The sequence below is a fragment of the Bos mutus genome, chromosome 3 (genome assembly GCF_027580195.1).
Source record: "Bos mutus isolate GX-2022 chromosome 3, NWIPB_WYAK_1.1, whole genome shotgun sequence".
NCBI lineage: Eukaryota > Metazoa > Chordata > Mammalia > Artiodactyla > Bovidae > Bos > Bos mutus.
The window spans coordinates 9,677,284-9,701,395 of NC_091619.1; the positions used below are offsets into that span (position 1 = coordinate 9,677,284).

At 42.0% G+C, this 24,112-nt stretch overlaps 1 protein-coding gene across 1 annotated transcript in view; it reads right to left on the reverse strand.

Moving 5' to 3' along the window:
* Window positions 1-925, reverse strand: part of ALDH9A1 (aldehyde dehydrogenase 9 family member A1) — a 28,885-nt gene extending 27,960 nt beyond the window's left edge. The window contains exon 1 of the mRNA XM_005888646.2: window positions 704-925. Within this exon, the coding sequence (XP_005888708.1) occupies window positions 704-890 (187 nt within the window). The 5' untranslated portion in view covers window positions 891-925. The remainder of the gene's footprint in view (window positions 1-703) is intronic.
* Between the last annotated feature and the right edge of the window lie 23,187 nt (window positions 926-24,112).

Sequence of the window (24,112 nt, forward strand, 5' to 3'; positions counted from 1 at the left end):
TCTCCTCGCAAACATTAAACCTAGCAAAACAAAATAAAAACAAAAAACTTCTTCCTCATTTGCTTTGTGATCTTTGGACTTCCCAAGGCCTGGCACAGTGCTTGGCACACATTAAATACTGGATAAAAGCAGAATTTTTTATATCCCTTTCCCAGCTCTGGTTCGTGTCCGGAAACACTTTTAACACTAGGGGATGGCAACAAAGTAATCATTCACGCTCATTACAACCATCTGTGCATGCTCCTCCATTTTGGCACAAGTATTTCTTTTCACCCTGTCCTAGAATTCTTCTAAGTCCACCGTTGAAGACATTACTGAGATCCTACCTTTAAAATTTAATAATTAACACAAAGACACTACCTTACCCACCGGGGCTCTGTGGACTCTGTTCAGGCTGTTGTGAAATTAACCTTGACCCCACCGCGCAACTCACGAGCTGCTCCCCTTTTCTACGACTCGTTCCTGCCCCGGTCCAGAAGCTCCCGTGTTTGCGCAGCATCCTTAGCTGCCTACACAGATAACTTTATACTCTACACCATCACTTACCCGTGCTCAGTAAACGTCTGTTCATTGCACTACTCGAAGCTTCAGGAAGTTAGAATAGGTTTCACCCCTGGGGCGGGGGAGCGTCACCCGCGCCACAGCTTCGCCCCTACCCTGGCCCCCTCGACCCGGCCCCAGCGCCGTCCCTCCGACCCGTTACCGGTTGCTGGCTCAAAAGCCTTCTCGGTGCCGGAGGCATCCACTGGTTCCACGCGGGCCCCGCCACGGTAATTGAGCGGCTGCGACACGACGAAGGTGCCAGTGCTCATGGCGGCGATCCGAGCAGAAGCTGGCCTGAGGGTGCGGGAAAGCGTACACAGTGCAGCCAGGCCAGCTCGGAGAAACATGGGGAGCAGGAGCCGCGGAGAGGGCCAAGCCTGAGGGGCGGGGCCGGGCGAGGGCTGGGGCAGTGCGGAGGGGCGGGACCGAGGCAAGACGCGAGCTGAGGGAGGGGCGCGCCCGGACTAGAGTTGAGGGGCCTCCAGACAAGGGCCCGCCTTCCGGGGCGGAGTTTGCAAGACTTCGTGCAGTCAGTTGGCTAGTCGGTGGTCCAGGTCGGCTCCTCGCTTAGCCTAGAGGCTGGGTGGCACATCAGTCTTACACATAAACGCACGCACGCCCACGCACTCACTTTCTCCCCCTCACTGTCTCCAGAAAGTGAAAGTGAAATCGCTCAGTCGTGTCCGACATGGACTGTAGCCCACCAGGCTCCTCTGTCCATGGGATTCTCCAGGCAAGAGTACTGGAGTAGGTTGCCATTTCCTTCTCCAGGGGATCTTCCCAACCCAGGGGTCGAACCCCAGGCCTCCCGCACTACGGCAGACGCTTTACCGTCTGAGCCACCAGAGAAGCTCAGTATTTATAACAAGAGTTTTCAGGTACATCACTACATGTAATCAGCCTAGGGTCTTCTGATCATTCGGTCTAAGGAAAGGGGAGGATTAGATCCAGTGATTAGGATTACCCATTTCCACTGCACTAGACACCGTTGAACCCCTGATGAAGGAACTAAGATCAAAAGATCACACATGCCATGCCAGGGCGTGTGTGAGTGTGTGTGTGTATATAATGAAAGAAAGTGAAAGTGTTAATTGCTCAGACCTGTCTGACTCTGCGACCCCAAGGACTGTAGTCCGCCTGGCTTCTCTGTCCATGGGATTTTTCAGGCAAGAATACTGGAGTGGGTAGCCATTCCCTCCTCCAAGGGATCTTCCCAACCCAGGGATGGAACCCAGCTCTCCTAAATTGCAGGCAGATTGTTTACCGTCTGAGCAACCAGGGAAGTATATATTTATTTATCTATTTATCAATATCTCCTAGCTGAGCATGTTATAACTTTCTTAGATTATCTGGTACACATCTCCCAAACGTCAAACTTTATACAGATAATGAGGTTTACATTTCTTTCTTCTTCCAGATCAGTGTTTAAAACAAGAGTTTTAAGTTCAAATAGGTAACACAGACTTTGAAAAGAAAGTTTTTTTTTTTTTTTTACTTTGGCAGGAAAGCACAACAGAGAAATCTACTCCATATGATAAACAATAGAGTTAGTCACACCATAATTAGTCACAAAGTGACTTTGTGAATTAATTTTACTTCTGAATTAATTCTCTTTACCTCTGAATTAATTAGCTTTCATGTTTGGTTGGGCTTCCGTGGTGGCACTGGTAAAGAATCTGCCTGCAATGCAGAAGACCAGAGTTCGATCCCTGGATCAGGAAGATTCCCTGGAGGCGGGCATGGCAACCCACTCCAGTATTCTTGCCTGGAGAATCCCATGGACAGATTCTCCCATGACAAAGAGCAGACTACAGTCCACGGGGTTGCACAGAGATAGACTCGACTGAAGCGACTAAGCAGCAGCAGCAGCAGCAACATGCTTGGTTGTATTATCAAAGGCAAAGATAGCAGATGCTTATGTGAGAAAGACATTTATTTCTCTATCATAGAACATGCTAAACAGTGCAGCAATAATACAGTGGCCCTAAAGTGTTAGGAAGGGGCCCCCTTGGTTCTTCTGCTCTGACAGTCTCACATGTTAATTTCTCCATGTTCTTTCAAAGACCGCTCTCCCTTATCTTCTCATAGAGGAGCTTCAGACATACGGAGACATAGCTACCATCTTGTATGTCACAAAAAGCATCCAGACAGTTCTGATGCAGGTGACTCATGTAGTCCTTGGACCACACTCAAAACAACTAAGTTTGTTTCCAAATTATGACTCTTGGAACACTGATTTTGTAAGATGTTCCTTATAAAAAAAAAAAAATTCTATTTAATATACCCTTCTTCTGGAAATTAACAATAATTATTAGCACATTTAGAGCTCAAGTAAGTGCTGCAGTAAAAAAATCTGTTCAAAACAAGTGAGGGAGATTAGAAGTACAAACTTCCAGTTATAAAATAAAAGAGTCACAGGGGTATAATATACAACACAGGGAATACAATCAATAATATTGCAATAACTTTGTATGGTAACCAGTCTTAAAGTGGTGATCATTTTATAATGTAGGGAAATATCGAATCACTCTGCTGTATACCTGAAGCTAAAGTAATATTTTAAGTTGATTGTACTTCAATAAAAAATAATAATTGAAGAAACAAATTTGTTCAATGTAATAACCTATGATTTCCCAATCTTATTTGAATGCAGCACTGATTTTTCAAGTGACCACTGATAAACACTTTGGAAAATGTTTTGAAGTCAAGTTGGGAGATGAGACTTAAAGTTTAGCTAGTAAGGAGTCTTCGAGTGCAGTATGTGCTAAGTTGCTTCTGTTGTGTCCGATTCTTTGCAATCCCATGGACGATAGCACAACAGGCTCCTATGTCCATAGCGATTCTCCAGGCAAGAATACTGGAGTGGGTTGCCATTCCCTCTTCCAGGGGATCTTCCCTACTCAGGGATTGAACCCACATCCTTGTGGCTCCTGCATTGTAGGCAGATTATTTACTTGTGAGAAGTCCCACATTTTTCTAAATTTCATGAAAATTATAAATTTTCCAATCCAAGAAGTTCAATCAAGCTCTAACAGAAGAAATACTAATAAAAGTACATCAACACACATCCTAACTAAAATTCTAGGAAACTCTGATAAGTACAAGTTCTAAAATAGGTGTTACAGAGTCCTTCTTCGAGGATTATTCAGCTTTTGCAGCCTTATTTCACAATCAGGGAGCCGAGGGTTTATTTTAACAAAACTTTTTTAGGCCAGGCTTTCCACAGTTTCTTCAGGATTCTCTCACTTCACAATTTTCAGTTCAGTCACTCAATCATGTGTGACACTTTGCAACCCCATGGACTGTAGCACGCCAGGCTTCCCTGTCCATCACCAATTCCCAGAGCTTGCTCAAAATCATGTCCATGGAGTCAGTGATGCCATCCAACCATCTCATCCTCTGTCATCCCCTTCTCCTCCTGCCTTCAATCTTTCCCAGCATCAGGGTCTTTTTCAATGAGTCTGTTTTTTGCATTAGGTGGCCAAAGTATTGGAGCTTCAGTTCAGCATCAATCCTTCCAAAGAATATTCAGGACTGATTTCCTTTAGGATTGACTGGTTCGATCTCCTTGCAGTCCAAAGGACTTTCAAGAGGCTTCTCTAGCACCACAGTCCAAAAGCATCAATTCTTTAGCACTCAGCTTTCTTTATAGTCCAACTCTTACATCCATACTCGACTACTTGAAAAAACATAGCTTTGACTAGACGGATCTTTGTCAGCAAAATAATATCTCTGCTTTTTAATATGCTGTCTAGGTTGGTGACAGCTTTTCTTCCAAGGAGTAAGCATCTTTTAATTTCATGGCTGCAGTCACCATCTGCAGTAATTTTGGAACCCATATAAAGTCTTTCACTGTTTCCATTGTTGCCCCATCTATTTGCCATGAAGTGATGGGACTGGATGCCATAATCTTAGCTTTTGGAATATTGAGTCTTAAGCCAGCTCTTTCACTTTCAAGAGGCTCTTTAGTTCCTCTTTGCTTTCTGCCATAAGGGTGGTGTCATCTGCATATCTGAGGTTATTGATATTTCTCCCGGCAATCTTGATTCTAGCTTGTGCTTCATCCAGCCCAGCATTTTGCATGATGTACTCTGCATATAAGTTAAATAAGCAGGGTGACAATATGCAGCCTTGACATACTCCTTTCCCAATTGGAAGCAGTCTGTTGTTCCATGTCCAGTTCTAACTATTGCTTCTTGACCTGCTACAGATTTCTCAGTAGGCAGGTAAGGTGGTCTGGTATTTTCATCTCTTGAAGAATTATCCACAGTTTGTTGTGATCCACACAGTCAAAGGCTTTAGCATAGTCAATGAAGCAGAAGTAGATGTTTTTCTGGAATTCTCTTACTTTCTCTATGATCCAGTGGATGTTGGTAATTTGATCTCTGGTTCCTCTGACTTTTCTAAATCCAGCTTGAATGTCTGGAAGTTCTTGGTTCAGGTACTGTTGAAGCCTAGCTTGGAGAATTTTCAGCATTACTTTACTAGCATGTGAGATGAGTGCAATTGTGTGGTAGTCTGAACATTCTTTGGCACTGACTTTCTTTGGGACTGGAATGAAAACTGACCTTTTCCAGTTCTGTGGCCACTGCTGAGTTTTCCCAATTTGCTGACATATTGAGTGCAGCACTTTTACAGCATCATCTTTTAGGATTTGAAATAGCGCAACTGGAATTTCATCACCTCCACTAGCTTTGTTTGTCGTGATGCTTCCTAAGGCCCACTTGGCTTCACTCTTCAAGATGTCTGGCTCTAGGTGAGTGATCACACCATTGTAGTTATCTGGGTCATGAAGATCTTTTTTATATAGTTCTTGTGTGTATTCTTGCCACCTCCTCTTAATATCTTCTGCTTCTGTTAGGTCCATACCATTTCTGTTCTTTATTGAGCCCATCTTTGCAGGAAATATTCCATTGGTATCTGTAATTTTCTTAATCTTAAGAAAGACTTAAGGAAGAGATCTTAGTCTTTCCCATTCTATTGTTTTCCTCTATTTCTTTGCACTGATCACTGAGGAAGGCTTTCTTATCTCTTCTTGCTATTCTTTGGAACTCTGCATTCATATGGGTATATCTTTTCTTTTCTCCTTTGCCTTTCGCCTCTCTTCTTTTCTCAGCTATTTGTGAGGCCTCCTCAGACAACTATTTTGCCCTTTTGCATTTCTTTTTTGTGGGGATGGTTTTGATCATGGCCTCTTATAAAATGTCATGAACCTCCTTCCATATGTCATGTGAGTGTATGTTCCTCGGTTCTTTGTCTCATCACAACAAAGATTTGGAGTGATGGACATTGAAGCCCCCTCGGCGTGTCACAGCTCTCAGGTCTTGGATAGACTGTGTTATAGCTCTCAGGTCTCCAATGGACCATGTTATAGCCCTTAGACAAATCAGTGTTACAGCTCAGTGTTACAGCTCTATTTTATTTAGAAGATAGCAGGAAAATCCATCTTCGAGGTGTGAGGGCACGTCGATCCAAAGACACGAGGAGAAGAGTGCCCCAGTGTGTGGGAGAGAGAGAGAGAGAGCGTTTGCTTCTCTATTTATATGTTTATCTCTCCCTGGGCCTGTCCTATGTAAATTGGGCCAGCCAGGAGTGTTGTTTGTTTTACCTGAGGTCCTCACTCCGGTCCTCGGACCTTCTTTTGTTCTATTTTTGCGGCCTTTTCCCTTCCTTGTCTTTTAGCCATCTCCATTTTGGACTCCTTTTCCCTATTTTACCTACCTAACACATAGTTAGAGTATGTAGAATATATAGAATATATATATACCTATATATAGAATATATAGGTAGAATAGGCAGGAATCCCTCAGAAGAAATGGAGTAGCCATCATGGTCAACAAAAGAGTCCTAAATGCAGTACTTGGATGCAGTCTCAAAAACGACAGAATGATCTCTGTTCATTTCCAAGGCAAACCATTCAATATCACAGTAATCCAAGTCTATGCCCCAATCAGTAACGCTGAAGAAGCTGAAGTTGAATGGTTCTATGAAGACCTACAAGACCTTTTAGAACTAACACCCCAAAAAGATGTCCTTTTCATTATAGGGGACTGGAATGCAAAAGTAGGATGTCAAGAAACACCTGGAGTAACAGGCAAATTTGGCCTTGGAATATGGAATGAAGCAGGGCAAAGACTAATAGAGTTTTGCCAAGAAAATGCACTGGTCATAGCAAACACTCTCTTCCAACAACACAAAAGAACAGTCTACACATGGACATCACCAGATGGTCAACACTGAAATCAGATTGATTATATTCTTTGCAGCCAAAGATGGAGAAGCTCTATACAGTCAACAAAAACAAGCCAGGAGCTGACTGTGGCTCAGATCATGAACTTCTTATTACCAAATTCAGACTTAAGTTGAAGAAAGTAGGGACAACCACTAGACCATTCAGGTATGACCTAAATCAAATCCCTTATGATTATACAGTGGAAGTGAGAAATAGATTTAAGGGCCTAGATCTGATAGATAGAGTGCCTGATGAACAATGGAATGAGGTTCGTGACATTGTACAGGAGACAGGGATCAAGACCATCCCCATGGAAAAGAAATGCAAAAAAGCAAAATGGCTGTCTGAGGAGGCCTTACAAATAGCTGTGAAAAGAAGAGAAGCAAAAAGCAAAGGAGAAAAGGAAAGATATAAGCATCTGAACACAGAGTTCCAAAGAATAGCAAGAAGAGATAAGAAAGCCTTCCTCAGTGATCAATGCAAAGAAATACAGGAAAACAACAGAATGGGAAAGACTAGAGATCTCTTCAAGAAAATTAGAGATACCAAGGGGACATTTCATGCAAAGATGAGCTCGATAAAGGACAGAAATGGTATGGACCTAACAGAAGCAGAAGATATTAAGAAGAGGTGGCAAGAATCCACAGAAGGACTGTACAAAAAAGATCTTCACGACCCAGATAATCACGATGGTGTGATCACTGACCTAGAGCCAGACATCCTGGAATGTGAAGTCAAGTGGGCCTTAAAAGCATCACTACAAACAAAGCTAGTGGAGGTGATGGAATTCCAGTTGAGCTATTTCAAGTCCTGAAAGATGATGCTGTGAAAGTGATACACTCAATATGCCAGCAAATTTGGAAAAGTCAGCAGTGGCCACGGACTGGAAAAGATCAGTTTTCATTCCATTCCCAAAGAAAGGCAATGCCAAAGAATGCTCAAACTACTGCACAATTGCACTCATCTCACATGCTAGTAAAGTAATGGTCAAAATTCTCCAAGCCAGGCTTCAGCAATACATGAACCATGAACTTCCTGATGTTCAAGCTGGTTTTAGAAAAGGCAGAGGAACCAGAGATCAAATTGCCAACATCTGTTGGATCATGGAAAAAGCAAGAGAGTTCCAGAAAAACATCTATTTCTGCTTTATTGACTATGCCAAAGCCTTTGACTGTGTGAATCACAATAAACTGTGGAAAATTCTGAAAGAAATGGAAATACCAGACCACCTGACCTGCCTCTTGAGAAATCTGTATGCAGATCAGGAAGCAACAGTTAGAAATGGACATGGAACAACAGACTGGTTCCAAATAGGAAAAGGAGTACATCAAGGCTGTATATTATCACCCTGCTTATTTAACTTCTATGCAGAGTACATCATAAGAAACGCTGGACTGGAAGAAACACAAGCTAGAATCAAGATTGCCGGGAGAAATATCAATAACCTCAGATATGCAGATGACACCACCCTTATGGCAGAAAGTGAAGAGGAACTAAAAAGCCTCTTGATGAAAGTGAAAGAGGAGAGTGAAAAAGTTGGCTTAAAGCCCAACCTTCAGAAAATGAACACCATGGCATCCGGTCCCATTACTTCATGGGAAATAGATGGGGAAACAGTGGAAACAGCATCAGGCTTTATTTTTCTGGGCTCCAAAATCACTGCAGATGGTGACTGCAGCCATGAAATTAAAAGACGCTTACTCCTTGGAAGGAAAGTTATGACCAACCTAGATAGCATATTGAAAAGCAGAGACATTACTTTGCCAACAAAGGTCCATCTAATCAAGGCTATGGTTTTTCCTGTGGTCGTGTATGGATGTGAGAGTTGGACTGTGAAGAAGGCTGAGAACCGAAGAATTGATGCTTTTGAACTGTGGTGTTGGAGAAGACTGTTGAGAGTCCCTTGGACTGCAAGGAGATCCAACCAGTCCATTCTGAAGGAGATCAGCCCTGGTATTTCTTTGCAAGGAATGATGCTGAAGCTGAAACTCCAGTACTTTGGCCACCTTGTACAAAGAGTTGACTCATTGGAAAAGACTCTGATGCTGGGAGGAATTGGGGGCAGGAGGAGAAGGGGACAACAGAGGATGACATGGCTGGATGGCATCACTGACTCGATGGACGTGAGTCTGAGTGAACTCCAGGAGTTGGTGATGGACAGGGAGGCCTGGCGTGCTGGGATTCATGGGTTCGCAAAGAGTCGGACATGACTGAGTGACTGAACTGAACTGAACACATAGTTCTTCAGGCACTCTGTCTGTCAGATTTAATGCCTTGAATCTATTTCTCACTTCCATTGTATAATCATAAGGGATTTGATTTAGGTCACACCTGAATGGTCTAGTGGTTTTCCCTACTTTCTTCAATATAAGTCTAAATTTTCAATAAGGAGTTCATGATCTGAGTCATAATCATGTCACAGTCAGCTCCCGGTCTTGTTTTTGCTGACTCTATAGAGCTTCTCCATCTTTCGCTGCAAAGAAAATAATCAATCTGATTTCGGTATTGACCATCTGGTGATGTCCATGTGTACAGTCATTTCTTGTGTTGTTATTACAAAGCATTTAATCTATCTGCTTTCATTCAGTTCCATGTCCCAGGGGCCATACTCAGAGTTCTTAGAGTCCTTAATCTGTTTCAGCACGTTGCTTCCTTGCCCCCAAGCTTCTTTTTCTCAAGTTAATGGTAGTTGCCTTGAAACCATCTGAAAGAACTGCAAATTTAAATGAGCTTTTTGTCTGACTAGATGTCTTAATGAGTGGCTTCTAAGCAGCAAGTCTTGTCTCTTGCTATTTATGGTTCTGAAGCAGTTGGCTTATTAATATCTACAAGGTCCAAAATTTCTAGGTTCTTTATTCCCTTATTCTGCCTGCAAACCAGTAGATTCTGGTGTGAGCACATTTCTATTTTGTAACGCCTAGATAAAAACAGGAAGCAGCATTACAAATAATAAATGCTGGAGAGGGTGTTGAGAAAAAGGAACTTTCCTATGCTGTTGATGGGAATGTAAATTAATGCAGGCACTATGGAGAACAGCATGGCGTTTCCTTTAAAAACTAACAAAAAGAGCTACCACGTGATTCAGCAATCCTACTTCTGGACATATATATGGAGAAAATCACCATTTCAAAAGGTACATGCACCCCAGTGTTCATTGCAGCACTATCCACAATAGCCAAGAAACAGAAGAAAGCTAAATGTTAACATGAGTCCAGAGATGGATGGATAAAGAAGATGCAGTATGTTTATAGGATGGAATACTATTCAACCATAAAAAGAATGATGAATTAATGCCATTTGTAGCAACATGGATGGATATACAGATTATCATATATTTATGATATCACTATGTGTAGAATCTAAAAAAAAACACAAAAGAGGGAATTCCCTGGTGATCTAGTGGTTAGGATTCTGCAATTCTTCCACTCTAGGGGGCCTGATTGACTCCCTAGCTGGGGAACTAAGATCCCACAAGCTGTACACTGTAGCCGAAAAAAAGATACAAAGGAACTTATATACAAAACAGAAGTAGACCCACAGACATAACAAACTTACGGTTCCCAAAGAGAAAAGGGGGGCAGGGAGATATAAATTAGGAGCTTGAATTAACCGTTAACACCCTACTATACATAAGAATAGATAACCAAAAGGACCTACTGTATAGCATAAGGAACTAGAGTCAATATTTTGTAATAACCATAAGTGAAAAGAATCTGAAAAAAAAATAACCTAATCATTGTGTTGTACACCTGAAACTAACGCAACATTGTAAATCAATTACACTCCAAGTTTTTAAAAATTTAAAACCTTTGGGCAACTCATGCATTCTGGATCATTCTGTCAGGCAAGTGTATGGTCCTCAGCTCTTGTCTCGTCACAACAGAGACTTGGAGTGATGGACATTAAAGCCCCCTCAGCGTGTCACAGCTCTCGGGTCTTGGACAGACCGTGTTATAGCTCTCAGGTCTCTAATGGACCATGTTATAGCTCTTAGACAAATTAGTGTTATGGCTCAGTGTTACAATTCCAACCACCTTCCCTCACACTACTGGCACTGTAAGGAGTGTGTCTGCCTTTCAAGTTATCATAGCATCAGTTCTATCAAAAGCTTTGCCATGGCAGAAGAGGAACCCCTGTATTCTCAGGCAGTGATGCCAGTCTCTAACTTCCTGCTATGCATCTATTAAGCCAATGCCCGTCTTTTATTTTTCTATTTTATGTCACACCAGCGCAGCTCATACCATTTTAGTTACCTGATCAGGGATCAAACCCTGGCCCTTGGCAATGAAAGCAAGGAGTCCTAACCACTGGACTGCCAGGGAATTCCCTAGGTGTTTATCACTCCACTTCAAAGTACTGATTTCTCTATTGTGTGTTAGTCGCTCAGTCATGTCCAACTCTTTGCGACCCCATGGGCTGTAACCTGACAGGTTCTTTTTCCATGGGATTTTCCAGGCAAGAATACTAGAGTGGGTTGTCATTCCCTTCTCCAGGGGATCTTCCCAACCCAGGGATCCAACCTGGGTCTCCCGCATTGCAGGCAGATTCTTTACCATCTGACCCAAGGTTGGGGAAGCGTATGCTAAATTAGTTTATGAAACAAATCCAAAATGTAATAGCTTGAACACAATAGAAATTTATTTACAACTTACCTAATAGTCCAGGGGTATTTAGGTTAGAATGTTTAAGATCTGTGAGGCTAGATGCAAGGAGGTGGGCACTTGAGTCCCTACAGTTATAGAAGGACCCAGGATGCCATTTGCAACACATGGTTTCCAAGGATGCCCTCTGTGTCGCCTGGCCAGTCATTCAGAAAAGACACAGAGCAAGGAGGTGTAATGGGTCAGGCATGGAAGTCATTCATATTACTCGTCTTCCCACTTAAGTGGGGAGAATTTAGCTGCATGGCCACACCAAACTGCAACTCGTCATTGGTTACCTAGGAGAACAAAATATGGATTTGTGAAGACAAGTATCCATTCCCATCACAGATATTCTATTAGTCAGGATTCTTCCTAGAAACTGTCAGGGCAGTATAATCTCCTTGGTTCTGTCTCGTCTCAACAAAAATTTGAAGCGACAGACATTAAAGCCCTTGGCGCATCACAGCTTTTGGATAGACTGTGTTATAGCTCTTAGACAGATCAGTGCTACAGCTCCGTGTTACAGCTCAGTTTTATTTAGAAAATAGCAGGAAAATACATCCTAGAGGCGTGAGGGCATGCTGACCCAAAAGACGCGAAGAGAGAGAGAGCCCCGGCCCTTTGGCCCCTCTTTTTATATGTTTTTCCTCCCCCTGGGCCTGCTCCGTGTAAATTGGGTCAGCCAGGAGTGCTGTTTGTTCTACCTGAGGTCCTCACTCCGGTCCTCGGACCTTCCTCTGTTCTATTTTTGTGGGCTTTCCCTTCCTTGTCTTTTAGCCACCGCCACTCTGGACTCCTGTTTCCTATTCTAACTACCTAACAAAACAGAATCAAGGTTATAATTCTATAGATGAAGTGAGGCAGAGAGAGATTTTAAGGAACTGACTTAGGTCAGAGGATGAAGGGGCTGGCGAGACTGAAGTCCTTAGGCTGGTGGGCAGGCTGATAATTCAGGTAAGAGTTGATGTGGCATAAACTATAATGGAAAATAATACGAAATACAATGTGTATATGTATGAATAACTGAATCACTTTCCTGTACAGCAGAAATTAACACAACATTATAAATCAACTATACTTAAAAAAAAAGAGAGAGAAAGAATTGAAGATTGAAGTGGCAGTCTTGAAACCAAATTCCACAGGGCAGTAAGCTGGAAACTCAGGCAGGGTTTCTATGTTGTCATCTTAAGGAAAATTTCCTCTTATTTGGGAAACCTGATTCTTTGTCTTCAGCTGTTTGCATGAGGCTCCAATCGTATTATGGAGGATGATCTGCTTTACTCAAAGTCTACTAACTGTAAATGTTTATCACATCTAAAAAGTATCTGCACAGCAACATCTAGGTGTGCCTTATCCAAACAAGTGGGCGCCATAGCCTAACCAAGCTGACACATAAAACAAACCATCACAGATATCCAAGTGTCAACAGTGGTTATTTTGGAATAGGCAGCGAAGGTGAAGGAAGACATAGGGAAGGGAGGCATAGACTTTTGCTATTTTTATATCTTTATAAATATTAGATGTTTTACTATGTGAATATATTAGTTTCTTTTTTGAAAAATTATTTTTTAAGAAGTGACATAAGACATTAGACTAATAAGTCTGAAAAGAAGACAGGCTTCTTGAAAAATAGAGGGTATGGCAACAGGAAGCTAAGAGCATATCATCCCATCCCTTGGTTCTCAGATAGGAGTGTCAGGGAAACCGTAGCCTCTGTTCAAGAGAGTTGTGAATTACCATGTATTACCAAATGCATGTATGTAATCATATTTATATTTCCCTCATGAGAAAGTCTTCCCTGGTGGCTCAGACAGTAAAGCGTCTGCCTACAATGCGGGAGACCTGGGTTCGATCCCCGGGTCGGGAAGATCCCCTGGAGAAGGAAATGGCAAACCATTCCAGTTTTATTGCCTGGAAAATCCCATGGACGGAGGAGCCTGGTAGGCTACAGTCCATGGGGCTGCAAAGAGTCGGACACGACTGAGCGACTTCACTTTGACTTTCATGAGAAAGTTAGGTTTCTAGTTAACGTGGCTGGGGTATTCTGTGATAAAATTGAGGCTGCAGCGAAGTCTAAGCAAAGAGCAAGGCGTCAGAGGATTCGATGAACAGGAAAGGGGAAGCAGAAGGAAGAAGGGCTTGGCTGGAAAGAGATGGGCAATAAGAGAAGAAACAACGGTCGGGCCGCCAGTAGGTAAGGGGAAACTTTATGGGTCCACTTGCTCTCGTTCTCTCCTATTTTACCAAGCCAAGTCAAGTGACCAAGTCAAGGAAGGAACAAGTCTTTTGGGGGTATTGTTGTTATTCTTTTTTCTTGGAAGCACATTGAGAGGCTTGAGGAGTGGTGGAGAGTTTAGGAGGGGGAAAAAGGTCATACTTGCCATGCATTTATGAGATCTATGCCTTCATGCTCAACTACAGGGAGCCTCCCACTGGCCCTATTTGAGCACCCATTCTTGAATCTTCTCAGTGTGTGGTCCCTTCTGCTGTAGAGGGGCCAGGAGGCTCCAAGGACACAGCAACTCATTCTTCTGCAGAGCCTGCAGAACCCATTCTTACCACCAGGTGGCACACACACATAAGCCTGTGGAAAGAATAAAGTTAGACAAGGAGAAAAAGCAAACGCACACAGCAAAGAAGGAATCCAGGAATGAAGTCCACAGATTCAAATATCTATTGCATTTTCCAAATCTTGACCACCAAGTGGCATCTTCCGGAGTCCCCAGAATTGAGGCTGGATTCTGGGTCAAGATGGAAAGAAATATCTTTGTATCTGTGTTTATGCTCAGTCATGTCTGACTCTGTGACCCTATGGACTATAGTATGCCAGGCTCCTCTGTCCATGGGATTTATTAGGTAAGAATACTGGTGTGGGTTTCCATTTCCTTCTCCAGAGGGTCTTCCCAACCCAGGCATCAAACCCACGTCTCCCGCATTGCAGACAGATTCTTTACCCTTGAGCCACCTGGGAAGCCGTCCTTGCACCAGGTGGCAGCAAATAGCAAGATAGAGAATAAGAGAAGTTGATGACCCATTTAGGGCCACATTGCCCCCTCAGGCAGCCCAATTCTACCTTGAATGGCCTCCCTGAATCATTACCCACATTCTTAACTATTTGTGTCCCACACAAAGCCATTTCTCCCTTTTTCCAGGCTTAAAGATCCTGGATTTTGTTCCAGTGTCTAACTCCTTTGCCACATAACTAGGGCAAATCATGAGTAGACTAAGCCAACAAGGATTGTCTTATTCCCTTTGGCACTGATGGGCTTGGGGGTGAGAATGTGACCCAGATCCAGCCAATGAGCACTACAGAAGCCAGGAATCTAATGAGAAAAGATTTCCCAGCTCTTAAAAAAATCCCCAATATGTAAGTTGGACAGCTTAATGTAAATCAATAAAGTTAGAACACACCCTCACACCATGCACAAAAATAAACTCAAAATAAGTTAAAGACAAGCATAAGACATAACACTGTAAAACTCCTAGAAGAGAGCATACACAAAACATTCTCTGACATAAACTATACCAGTATTTTCTTAAGTCAGTCTCCCAAGGCAATAGAAATAAAAGCAATAAAATAAAATAAACAAATGGAACCTAATCAAACTTACAAGCTTTTTCAAAGCAAAAGAAACTATAAAAAAAAAACAAAACAGAAAGACAACCCACAGAGTGGGAGAAACTATTTGTAATGATGCAACTGACAAGGGCTTAATCTCCAAAATATACAAACAGCTCATACAATTCAACAACAAAAAAACAACTCAATCAAAAGATGAGCAGAAGACCTAAATAGACATTTCTCAAAAGAAGACATACAGATGGCCAAACAGGCACATGGGATGAGTTCAATGTTGCTAATTATTAAAGAAATGCAAATCAAAACTACAAAGAGGTATCACCTCCAGTCCGAACGGCCATCATGAAAAGTCTGCCAATAACAAATGCAGGAGAGGGTATGGAGAAAAAAGGAACCCTCCTACACTGTTCGTAGGAATATAAGTTGGTGCAGCCACTACGAAAAACAGTGTGGAAGTTCCTCAGAGAACTAAAAATAGAACTACTGTAGGAACCAGCAATCCCACTCCTGGGCATATACCTGGACAAAACTATAATTCAAAAAGATACACGCACCCTTGTGTTCATAGAAGCGCTATTCACAATATCCAAGACATGAGAACAATGTAAATATCCACGGACAGATAAATCGATAAACAAGATGTGGTACATATATGCAATGGAACATTACTAAGCCATAAAAAGAATGAAATAATGCCATTTGTGGCAACATGAGTGCAACTAGAGATGCTCAAACTAAATCAAACAAGTCAGAGAGAGAGAGAGACAAACACCATATGATGAGACTGTTATTAGCTCAGTCATGTCTGACTCTTTGCAACCCCATGGACTATAGCCTGCCAGGCTTCTCTGCCTATGGAATATTCCAGGCAACGATGTGGAGTGAGTAGCCAATCCCTTCTCCAGGGGATCTTCCAGGCTCCCAGGAATTTCTTGCATTGCAGGTGGATTCTTTACCGTTGCCCGAGCCACCAAGGAAGCCCGATCTAAAACATGACACATGTGAACCTGTCTCTAAAACAGAAAGAGACTCGCAGACATAGAGAGCAGATCTGTGGTTGCCAAGGAGACCAGGGGGATGAGGAGGGACGGACCTCGAGTCTGGGGTTGGTAGATGCAGACTATTACATTTAGAATGGATAAATAACAAAGTCCTACTGTATAGCATAGGACACTATACCCAACTACTGGCATAAACCAAAATGGAAAAGAATATAAAGAATGCATATGTGTGTATAACTGAGTCACTTTTCTGTACAGCAGAAACTAGCACAACATTGTAAATCAGCTACACGTCAATTAAGAAAAAAAGGAGAGAGAGAGAAAAGGCCTGATGCAATAAGGACCTTTATTCTTTTTCCCAACAGCATGGAAAATAAGTTTGTCTAAGCAAGGAAGAGGTTTATCAGAAAGTCAAAGAAAGGGGCAAAGGGGAAGAAAGGGAAAGAGGAGAAAGAGTATCCTTTTGTTCTTAGTGGGTGGGACCCAGGGAGCAGTGAAAACAGGGATGCTCCTGGACATGGATAAGCGGCTGTGAAGCTCCCGTGCCGCTTCAGAGCTGAACCCGAGCCAGGGCTGTGCCCTCTTCCCGTCCCCTCCGCTTCTCTTTCCCAGCTCTCCGCATGTGGGTAGATTGAGCCTCAGCACTGATGTAGAAGAAGCCGAGCAGGGCTGGCCCCACAGAGCCCCTCTTGCCTCTCCCCTATTCTGGTTGCTTCTGAGGAGCGCGGTGCGGAGCATCCCAGCCGTGTGGCTCCAGGCAATCCCCGGACCCACGTGCCACACTGAGCTCAGCCAGTACTTGAGTTACTTCTTCAGCCTTTAAACAAATCCATGTTCCTCTCATCTAAAAATAACAGTCCCCTTCCATCCTAGCCGTGTGTCTGTCTAGCTGCAGATCTGTATGTCTCCTTCCTTCAGAACCAGGCTGATGGGAAAACAGTACACCTGCTGTCTCTACTCCTTCATCTCACATTCACTCCCTAATCCACGGTCCTCCCCTGCCACTCTGTTGAAGCCTCTTTGAATAATGCTGTCATTTTTAATTGGAGGATAGTTGCTTATCAATGTTGTATTTGGTTTCTGGACAAGGTGTTAATAATCTCCATCCTGCAAAATTCAGTGGATGTTCTTCTGACGTTTTCATATTGACAACTGTTGTGTGTGGCATTTGACTCTATTAACCACTTACTCATTTGTTCAGTAAGTGTTCATTAAGCCTCAACCATGCAGCAGTCATTGTTCTAGGTTCTGAAGATACATTAGTGATAAAATAGTCCCAAATGCCTGTGTTCATGAAGCATATAGTCTAGTGGGAAGAGATGGGCAATAAAATAAATCAATAAGAAACTTATATGGTACATCAGAATGTGCTAAGAGAAAGTGCTATGGTGCATCAGAAGGTGTATGGAGAAATATGAAGCACAAAATACGATAGAGTGTGAGAATGGTTTGAATGCAGAGTGTTTTAAGTAATGGGGCCAGAGAAGGGCTTACCGAGATGATCTCTGAGCCACGAAATGAAAGAAAGAAAGAAAGTGATAAAGAAATGCATGCAGAAAACTAGGGGGAAGACTTTTTCAGACAGAGGGGAAAGCAAGTGCAAAGGGGCTGAGGTAGAGTGTGCTCTGTGTACAGAGAACAGTCTGGAAGGCCCTCTGTTAGGATAGGAATGAATAACAGAGAGAGAATAGTAAGGGAAGCTGTCAGAGAGTAAGGAGAGGTGGTGGGGCTGGGGAGAGGGAAGAGGAGGGGAGGACACGTTTGTAGAGTCCAGTAGGATCTTTGCAAAGACTTTGGACTTAACCCTGAGTTGGGAAGTGTTATGGGTTCAATTGTGTCCCCTGGAAAAGAGAATATGACCTTATTTAAAGATAGGGTCTCTACAGAGATACCCAGTTATTAATAAAATGACGTCATTAGGGTGGGCCCTGGTCAGGAAGATCCCCTGGAGAAGGGAATGGCAACCCACTCCAGTATTCTTGCCAGGAGAATTCCATGGACAGAGGAGCCTGGTCCATGGAGTCAAAGAGTCGGACACGACTGAGTGACTAACACTTTCACTTTAATCCTATATGACTGTATCCTTAAAAAAAAAAAAAAAAGGAGAAATTTGGACACAAAGACAAGATAGGCACATAGAGAGGAGGCCTTGTGAAACAGGAGCTACGTTGCCACAAGCCAAGGAACTACCAGGAGTCAGGAGAAAGTCTTAGAACAGGTGCTTCCCTCGTGTCTTCAGGGGAACATGGCCCTGCCGACCCTTTGATCCTGGACTTCTTGGCTCCAGAACTGGGACACAACACATTTCTGTTGTTAAGCCACTAAGTTTGTGGTACTTCATTATGGCAGCCCTAGACATCGAATACAGGGAGACAGTGGAGGGCTTTAAACAGAGGATCTGCTGACTTTGTAAAGGAAACACACATTGTTGCTGTATTAAGACCAGAAGAGTGGAATCAAACGGACCCACTGCGATGCTAATGAAACAGCCTGGGAGAGGCAATGGTAGACCATTGTTACAATCTAGGTAGAAGTGATGAGAAAAGCACAGCCAACAGAATATGCTGGTTGATTGAGTGTGAGGAGAGAGAGAACCTAGAGTGTCTTCTTGTTAAAAACTTACTAATCTTCGGATGAATCATCTTCAGATGGCCTCCTGGGTTTCCTCCTTATTATTCTGTATAGGGCATCTTTGCCTCTGTCTCTTCTGTAAATGACAATGTTCCCCTGTATTTGTTCTTCTTTCTCAATCAGTAGATTCTCCTTGTAGTTCACAGCCAAACTTGAGTTCACCTTTCACTTGTATTTCAGTAACCCGAATGCACAGCTCCATCTTTGATTTCCCTTCTATGCACCAGAAACACACGTCGAGACCCTATTAGGCATTCCCAGCTAGCCTAGCTGCCCAAACTTCTTCCATCCTTTTCGTCTAAAGTTGGACTCACTTTCTCTCCAAAGCATGAGCCTCTTCCTCCTGTATTCCCTTCAGTGTAGCTGGAAAGTTCAAAGCTTTAGGCATAGTTAGACACAGAGGCCCAAATAACATTGCCAAAGCCGTTGTTTGTTTTTTTCTTTCTCTCTCTCTCTGCTCTATTTCCATAAGTTTATTGGATCCAGTCTCTGGTTCTCTACATTTATGAGGAAAGATGGTTCAAGCCATCGATCCTAAATAATAAGAGGCTGTCTCCTTTCTAGCACCACATATTCAATACCAGAGTAGTTACTGCTTGGTTTTGTTTGTCCACATGCCCCGCCTGGAGCCTATGCCCTGGGCCAGGAGGACACAGCATTCTAATTGGCTAACCCTGGTTACGCACCCACCTTTTAGGAAGAAGGAACAATGTGACTGACATATCACAGGGAGTCGGGAAGGTATGGTTCCCCAAAGAAAATTGTGAGAAGGAAGAAGGAATGTTAGGCATGAGCAACAGCAGAGATGGACCACGGTCGCACTGTCCTACTTTATCACAGTGATTATTTAGAATACTTATATTTTGTAATGGAGAGGAAAATGGCAACCCGATCCAGTATTCCTGCCTGGAGAATCTCATGGACAGAGGACCGCGGTGGGCTACTGTCCAAAGGGTCGCAAGAGTCGGATATGACTGAAGCAACTGAGCATGCTTCAGTGCGTGCATATTTTGTAAATAGGTATTCTTTTGACACCTACTGACCCCATTAGGATAGAACTCCATGAAAGTATAATCATGTATGTTTTTGATAACCACAGTATCCTGGCCCACAATAGGTATTTAATACACGTGAGAGGAGAAGGCGATGGCAACTCACTCCAGTGTTCTTGCCTGGAGAATCCCAGGAGCGGGGGAGCCTGGAGGGCTGCCGTCTATGGGGTCGCACAGAGTCGGACACGACTGAAGTGACTTAGCAGCAGCAGAGAGGAATGGATGTCTTCCTAACTTGTTCACAGACTTTCTCTTCTTAATCTCTCTTCACCCTGTACCAGAGTGAGCTTAAAATGGAAATCTGATCATGAAAATTCTTCTTGTAATCGATGGCTTGTGTTTAGTTGTGCTTGTTGCTCAGTCATGCCTGACTCTTTGCAACCCCGTGGCCTGCAGGCTGCCAGGCTCCTCTGTCCATGGATTTCCCAGGCAAAAATACCAGAGTGGGTTGTCATTTCTTACTCCAGGCGATCTTCCCAACCCAGGAATTGAACCCACGTCTCCTGCATTGGCAGGCAGATTTTTTTTTTTTTTCCACCACTCAGTGGCTTAGAGCTTCCAAACTAAACCCTTAACTGGTCAGGAATTCGCTTCATGGCTTGCCAGTTCCCTGGGCATCCCCAAGGCTTCAGTCACCCAACTGCCTACTCTTTCTTGCTTCCTTCCTTACTTGTACATTATTTTTTCAGTCTCCAGTGGTTTTCCTTCCAATTGTTTACCAGCCAACTCTACTAATGACTCCGGAATTTGGTTCTTATCGCCTCTTTCAGAACCCCGACTTTAGCTGTGTTAGGCGTCCTCTGTGTCCTGTAGCACATTATGTTCGTCTCCGGTTGCCGTGCTTGGTTGAGTCAATCAAATGCTACCCCACCGGTACTGTAAGCTCTTTGAAGGCAGGGCTTTTGCTTTACTACTTTTTGCTAACCTGTTTCCTCAAACAGAATCAATGGTCTCCTCTCCATGTAGCTACCTCTATTGCAATATACACCACAGTCATTAGTGTTATTCATCCTTGCTTCTAGAGGATACTATGTATTATTAATCCCTGCACCTCCCTGGTGCTGTTGAGTTGCTCTGATGTGACTGACAAAAATCACCTTTGGGAGGTGATATCCACATTGTTAGAACCTTTAAGGATTGAGTATTACCAGAGTTATACAGATTATGACCTCTCTATCTGTAGTCATGTACTTTTTTGACAGCAGATCTAATAGTACTTTATTTTGAAGACTGCTGGGTGTTTTATTGTGTATCAATAAATCCTATCTACTGAGATAAGCAAGAAATTGGTTTATTATCATTTTTTATTGGAAGATAAGATTTTTAATTATCCTACGGATATGGGGTACAACCAAGATTAGAAGGAAATGAAATTTGTTCATCCACAAGTCTAGTGCTATTTATCAGCAAGATTTCACTAAATACAGTTACAACTTTTAGGCAAATTAACTTCAGAAATCTAGAGTTATATTACAAGTTGATGATTACAGGGGAAGAAAAACAAATTGTCAAATGATTGCTTAGTGTCTATAGAAATAAAACAAATGACCATTTTACTTAATGATTTTTTATTAATGTTCCCTTATCATTTACCAAGTATATATCTACTCCTCATTTCATCTCTGTAACAGTTTTGTGAGCAGCAGCCCACTGAAGGAATTACCATCCTCTTTTGTTAGATAAGGTAGCTGATATGGTAGTCACAAATTGTCAGTTGTTTGAACATAAAATCCTACTCACCTCACCTTTGTAGCCACTGTTCCCAGTCTTGCAAAAAGATGGTGCTGTTTGTGTGCTTGGTGGGTGGGTGAATGAATGTATATAATTATGTCTTGACATTAATTTCAGGTTCCTCTGTTTTCTCACCTTCCAGAAAGTGTCATTCCATCATCCCAGCATATCTGAGGAACGAACTCATACTTTGGCCATAGTCTTTCCAGGAACTTGATTGTTCTTCATTTTAGAGACCCAATTACTGATTAACATAATATAGTCAGAAAGTCTTAGATGAGTCCAACAATATCTAATTTGAGCAGTGTTCTTCTCTATTGCCCCAAATTTGGCTTCAGCCAAATTTCTTAATTCAACTTCTAAAAAGATCTTGCTTTCTCTGTGTCTTGTTTTTTTTTGGTTTTCTTGTTTGTTTTTTGTTTCCTTCTTCAAACTTCCTGGTACCACCTACTAGTAGGTGGTAAAAATCAATAGATTGAGACCCAAATTTTTTGCACATACAGTATTTTTATAGATTAAACAGAAAAACTGATGTGGACATGGAGAACAAACAGAATTTTAAAGGGATCTCTTCAGCAAGCTTTTTAAATGGCATTTTTATATTTTAAATATCACCCCTGAGTCAAGGGATATAAATGGAAATAGGGAAGCCAGTGGAATTTCCATTTTCCTGCCCAAGCTAACTTAACTGTTTATATCTGAGTATTCTTGGAGCAGTGTTACCAAAAAAGAGCAGAATTGCATTTAAAGAATGTAACCAATGTTTTTGAAAAATGAAACAGTATGAAATCATCAAAGAGCATATAGGAGGTAAACACTGTTTCATGAAACCTCAGTGTATGGGTTGCATAATGGTATTCCTCACCATGGATTGTGGTCAAAAAATTTTTCAAAATCACTGCTCTAAAGTTATCATCTTATTTTGCTTAAAAATGTGAAATTTCCTCTAGAATGGAATAGTCTGTCACCAGCTCAAGCAGGTTTCAGGCTTTTTCAACCTTCTTGGTATGGTCTCTATTTATGATCAATGACTTTTTTCAGCAAATGGTTGCAGCATTAATTACAAACCTAAAAATCACGTGTATAAAACAGGCCCTTGATTATGTTCACAAGGCCATGGATCCAAATATAATTTTCTGAATTTAAATATGTTTAGCTTCCCATCTGTAGAAAGCAACCATTCAAAATATCATCTCTGTGATAAGCCACAATGGAAAAGAATATGAAAAAGAGTGTATATATTTGTATAACTGAATCACTTTGCTATGCATCAGATAATAACACCTTGTACATCAACTACTTCAGTAAAATACATTTAAAAAATTAAAAAAATTTAAAAGCAATTTTGAAATTAAAAAACAAAACTAACTGTATCTTAGACTTACATTTATCCTCTTCCATATTCATCTGTGACAGCTGGGCAATTTCCTAATTGATTTAATAATTTAAAAATTTCTTCTAAGATTCACAAAGTCTTATCAATATGTACCATTCAGATGGTGAAATAGGAATATGGGAAAGGTTTTTAAAAATAGAGGGAAAAGAGATAGTGATAGTCACTTAAGTAATACTCCCTGGAAAGCCCAGCTTGCTTTACATGAAGACATTTTGCATACAGGGTACAAGTCCAGCAGGATTCCAGCTCAGCAGTCTCATATTGTAGATCCAGTGGAGTCAGCCTACTGGGTGCTCTGTAGGCTGAGAGTATGAAAGAGTATCCATACTCTGAAAGAGTGTGGATCCTGAAGTCTAAGGTTCTTCCTGGTTCTGCCACTTATTGTGATCTTGGAAACACCATAACATCTCATAACCTGATCTGTCACATATAAAATCCAGATAATAAAAAGATATCCTGTCTACCTTATAGGATTGCTGTGTTTGAAGATCAAATGTTTTTAATATGCCAGGCATAAAGTCAGTTGCTTTATATAATCCATCAGAAACAGTGTGAGGGAAAAACCCACGTGGCTGATGTGACTAGAACCAGTAATCTGTAGGTTGATATAAAAAGTTAATTACAGAATCATGAAAAAAAAAATTCTTATGTATTTCAGAAACTTTTATTTTAACTTACAACACATATATACCTCTTTACTTTTGATACAGAGCCAAGGCCTTTTCCCTGAATGCGAGTCTATTGCTTGGAGTCTCATTATTATTATTATTTTTTGTATATACCAAGCCTATAATGTATCACCTCTTGTTTGATTCATCATGATTGGCTCATTTATTTCAAAGAAACCTCTTCTTTGTTCTTCATGAATATTTTATAGCAATAAAACAATAAAATCAAACATCCGCAACTCAAAGCTTTCAAATATTGGAAGAACTGAAACAAAATCTGTCTTTTAAAATTAATTTATTTTTCTGTTTTGTTTTTTTGGCCATGCTATGTGGCAAGCAGGATCTCAGTTCCTCAACCAGGAATTGAACCCAAGCCCCATGAAGTCAAAGTGCAGAGTCTTACTGCTGGACTGCCAGGGAAGTCCCAAAGCAGAATTTGTGATAATGAAAACTCCATGTTTTGTGGTGAGGCATTCTTAAAATGTTTATAAGACCAAAATGTATTGCCTCTGGGGACTTCCGTGGTGGCCCAGTGGCTAAGACTCCATGCTCCCAGTGCAGGGGGCCCAGGTTTCGTCTCTGGTCGGGGAACTAGACAGCATATGCCACAACTAAGACCCAGTGCAGCCAAATAA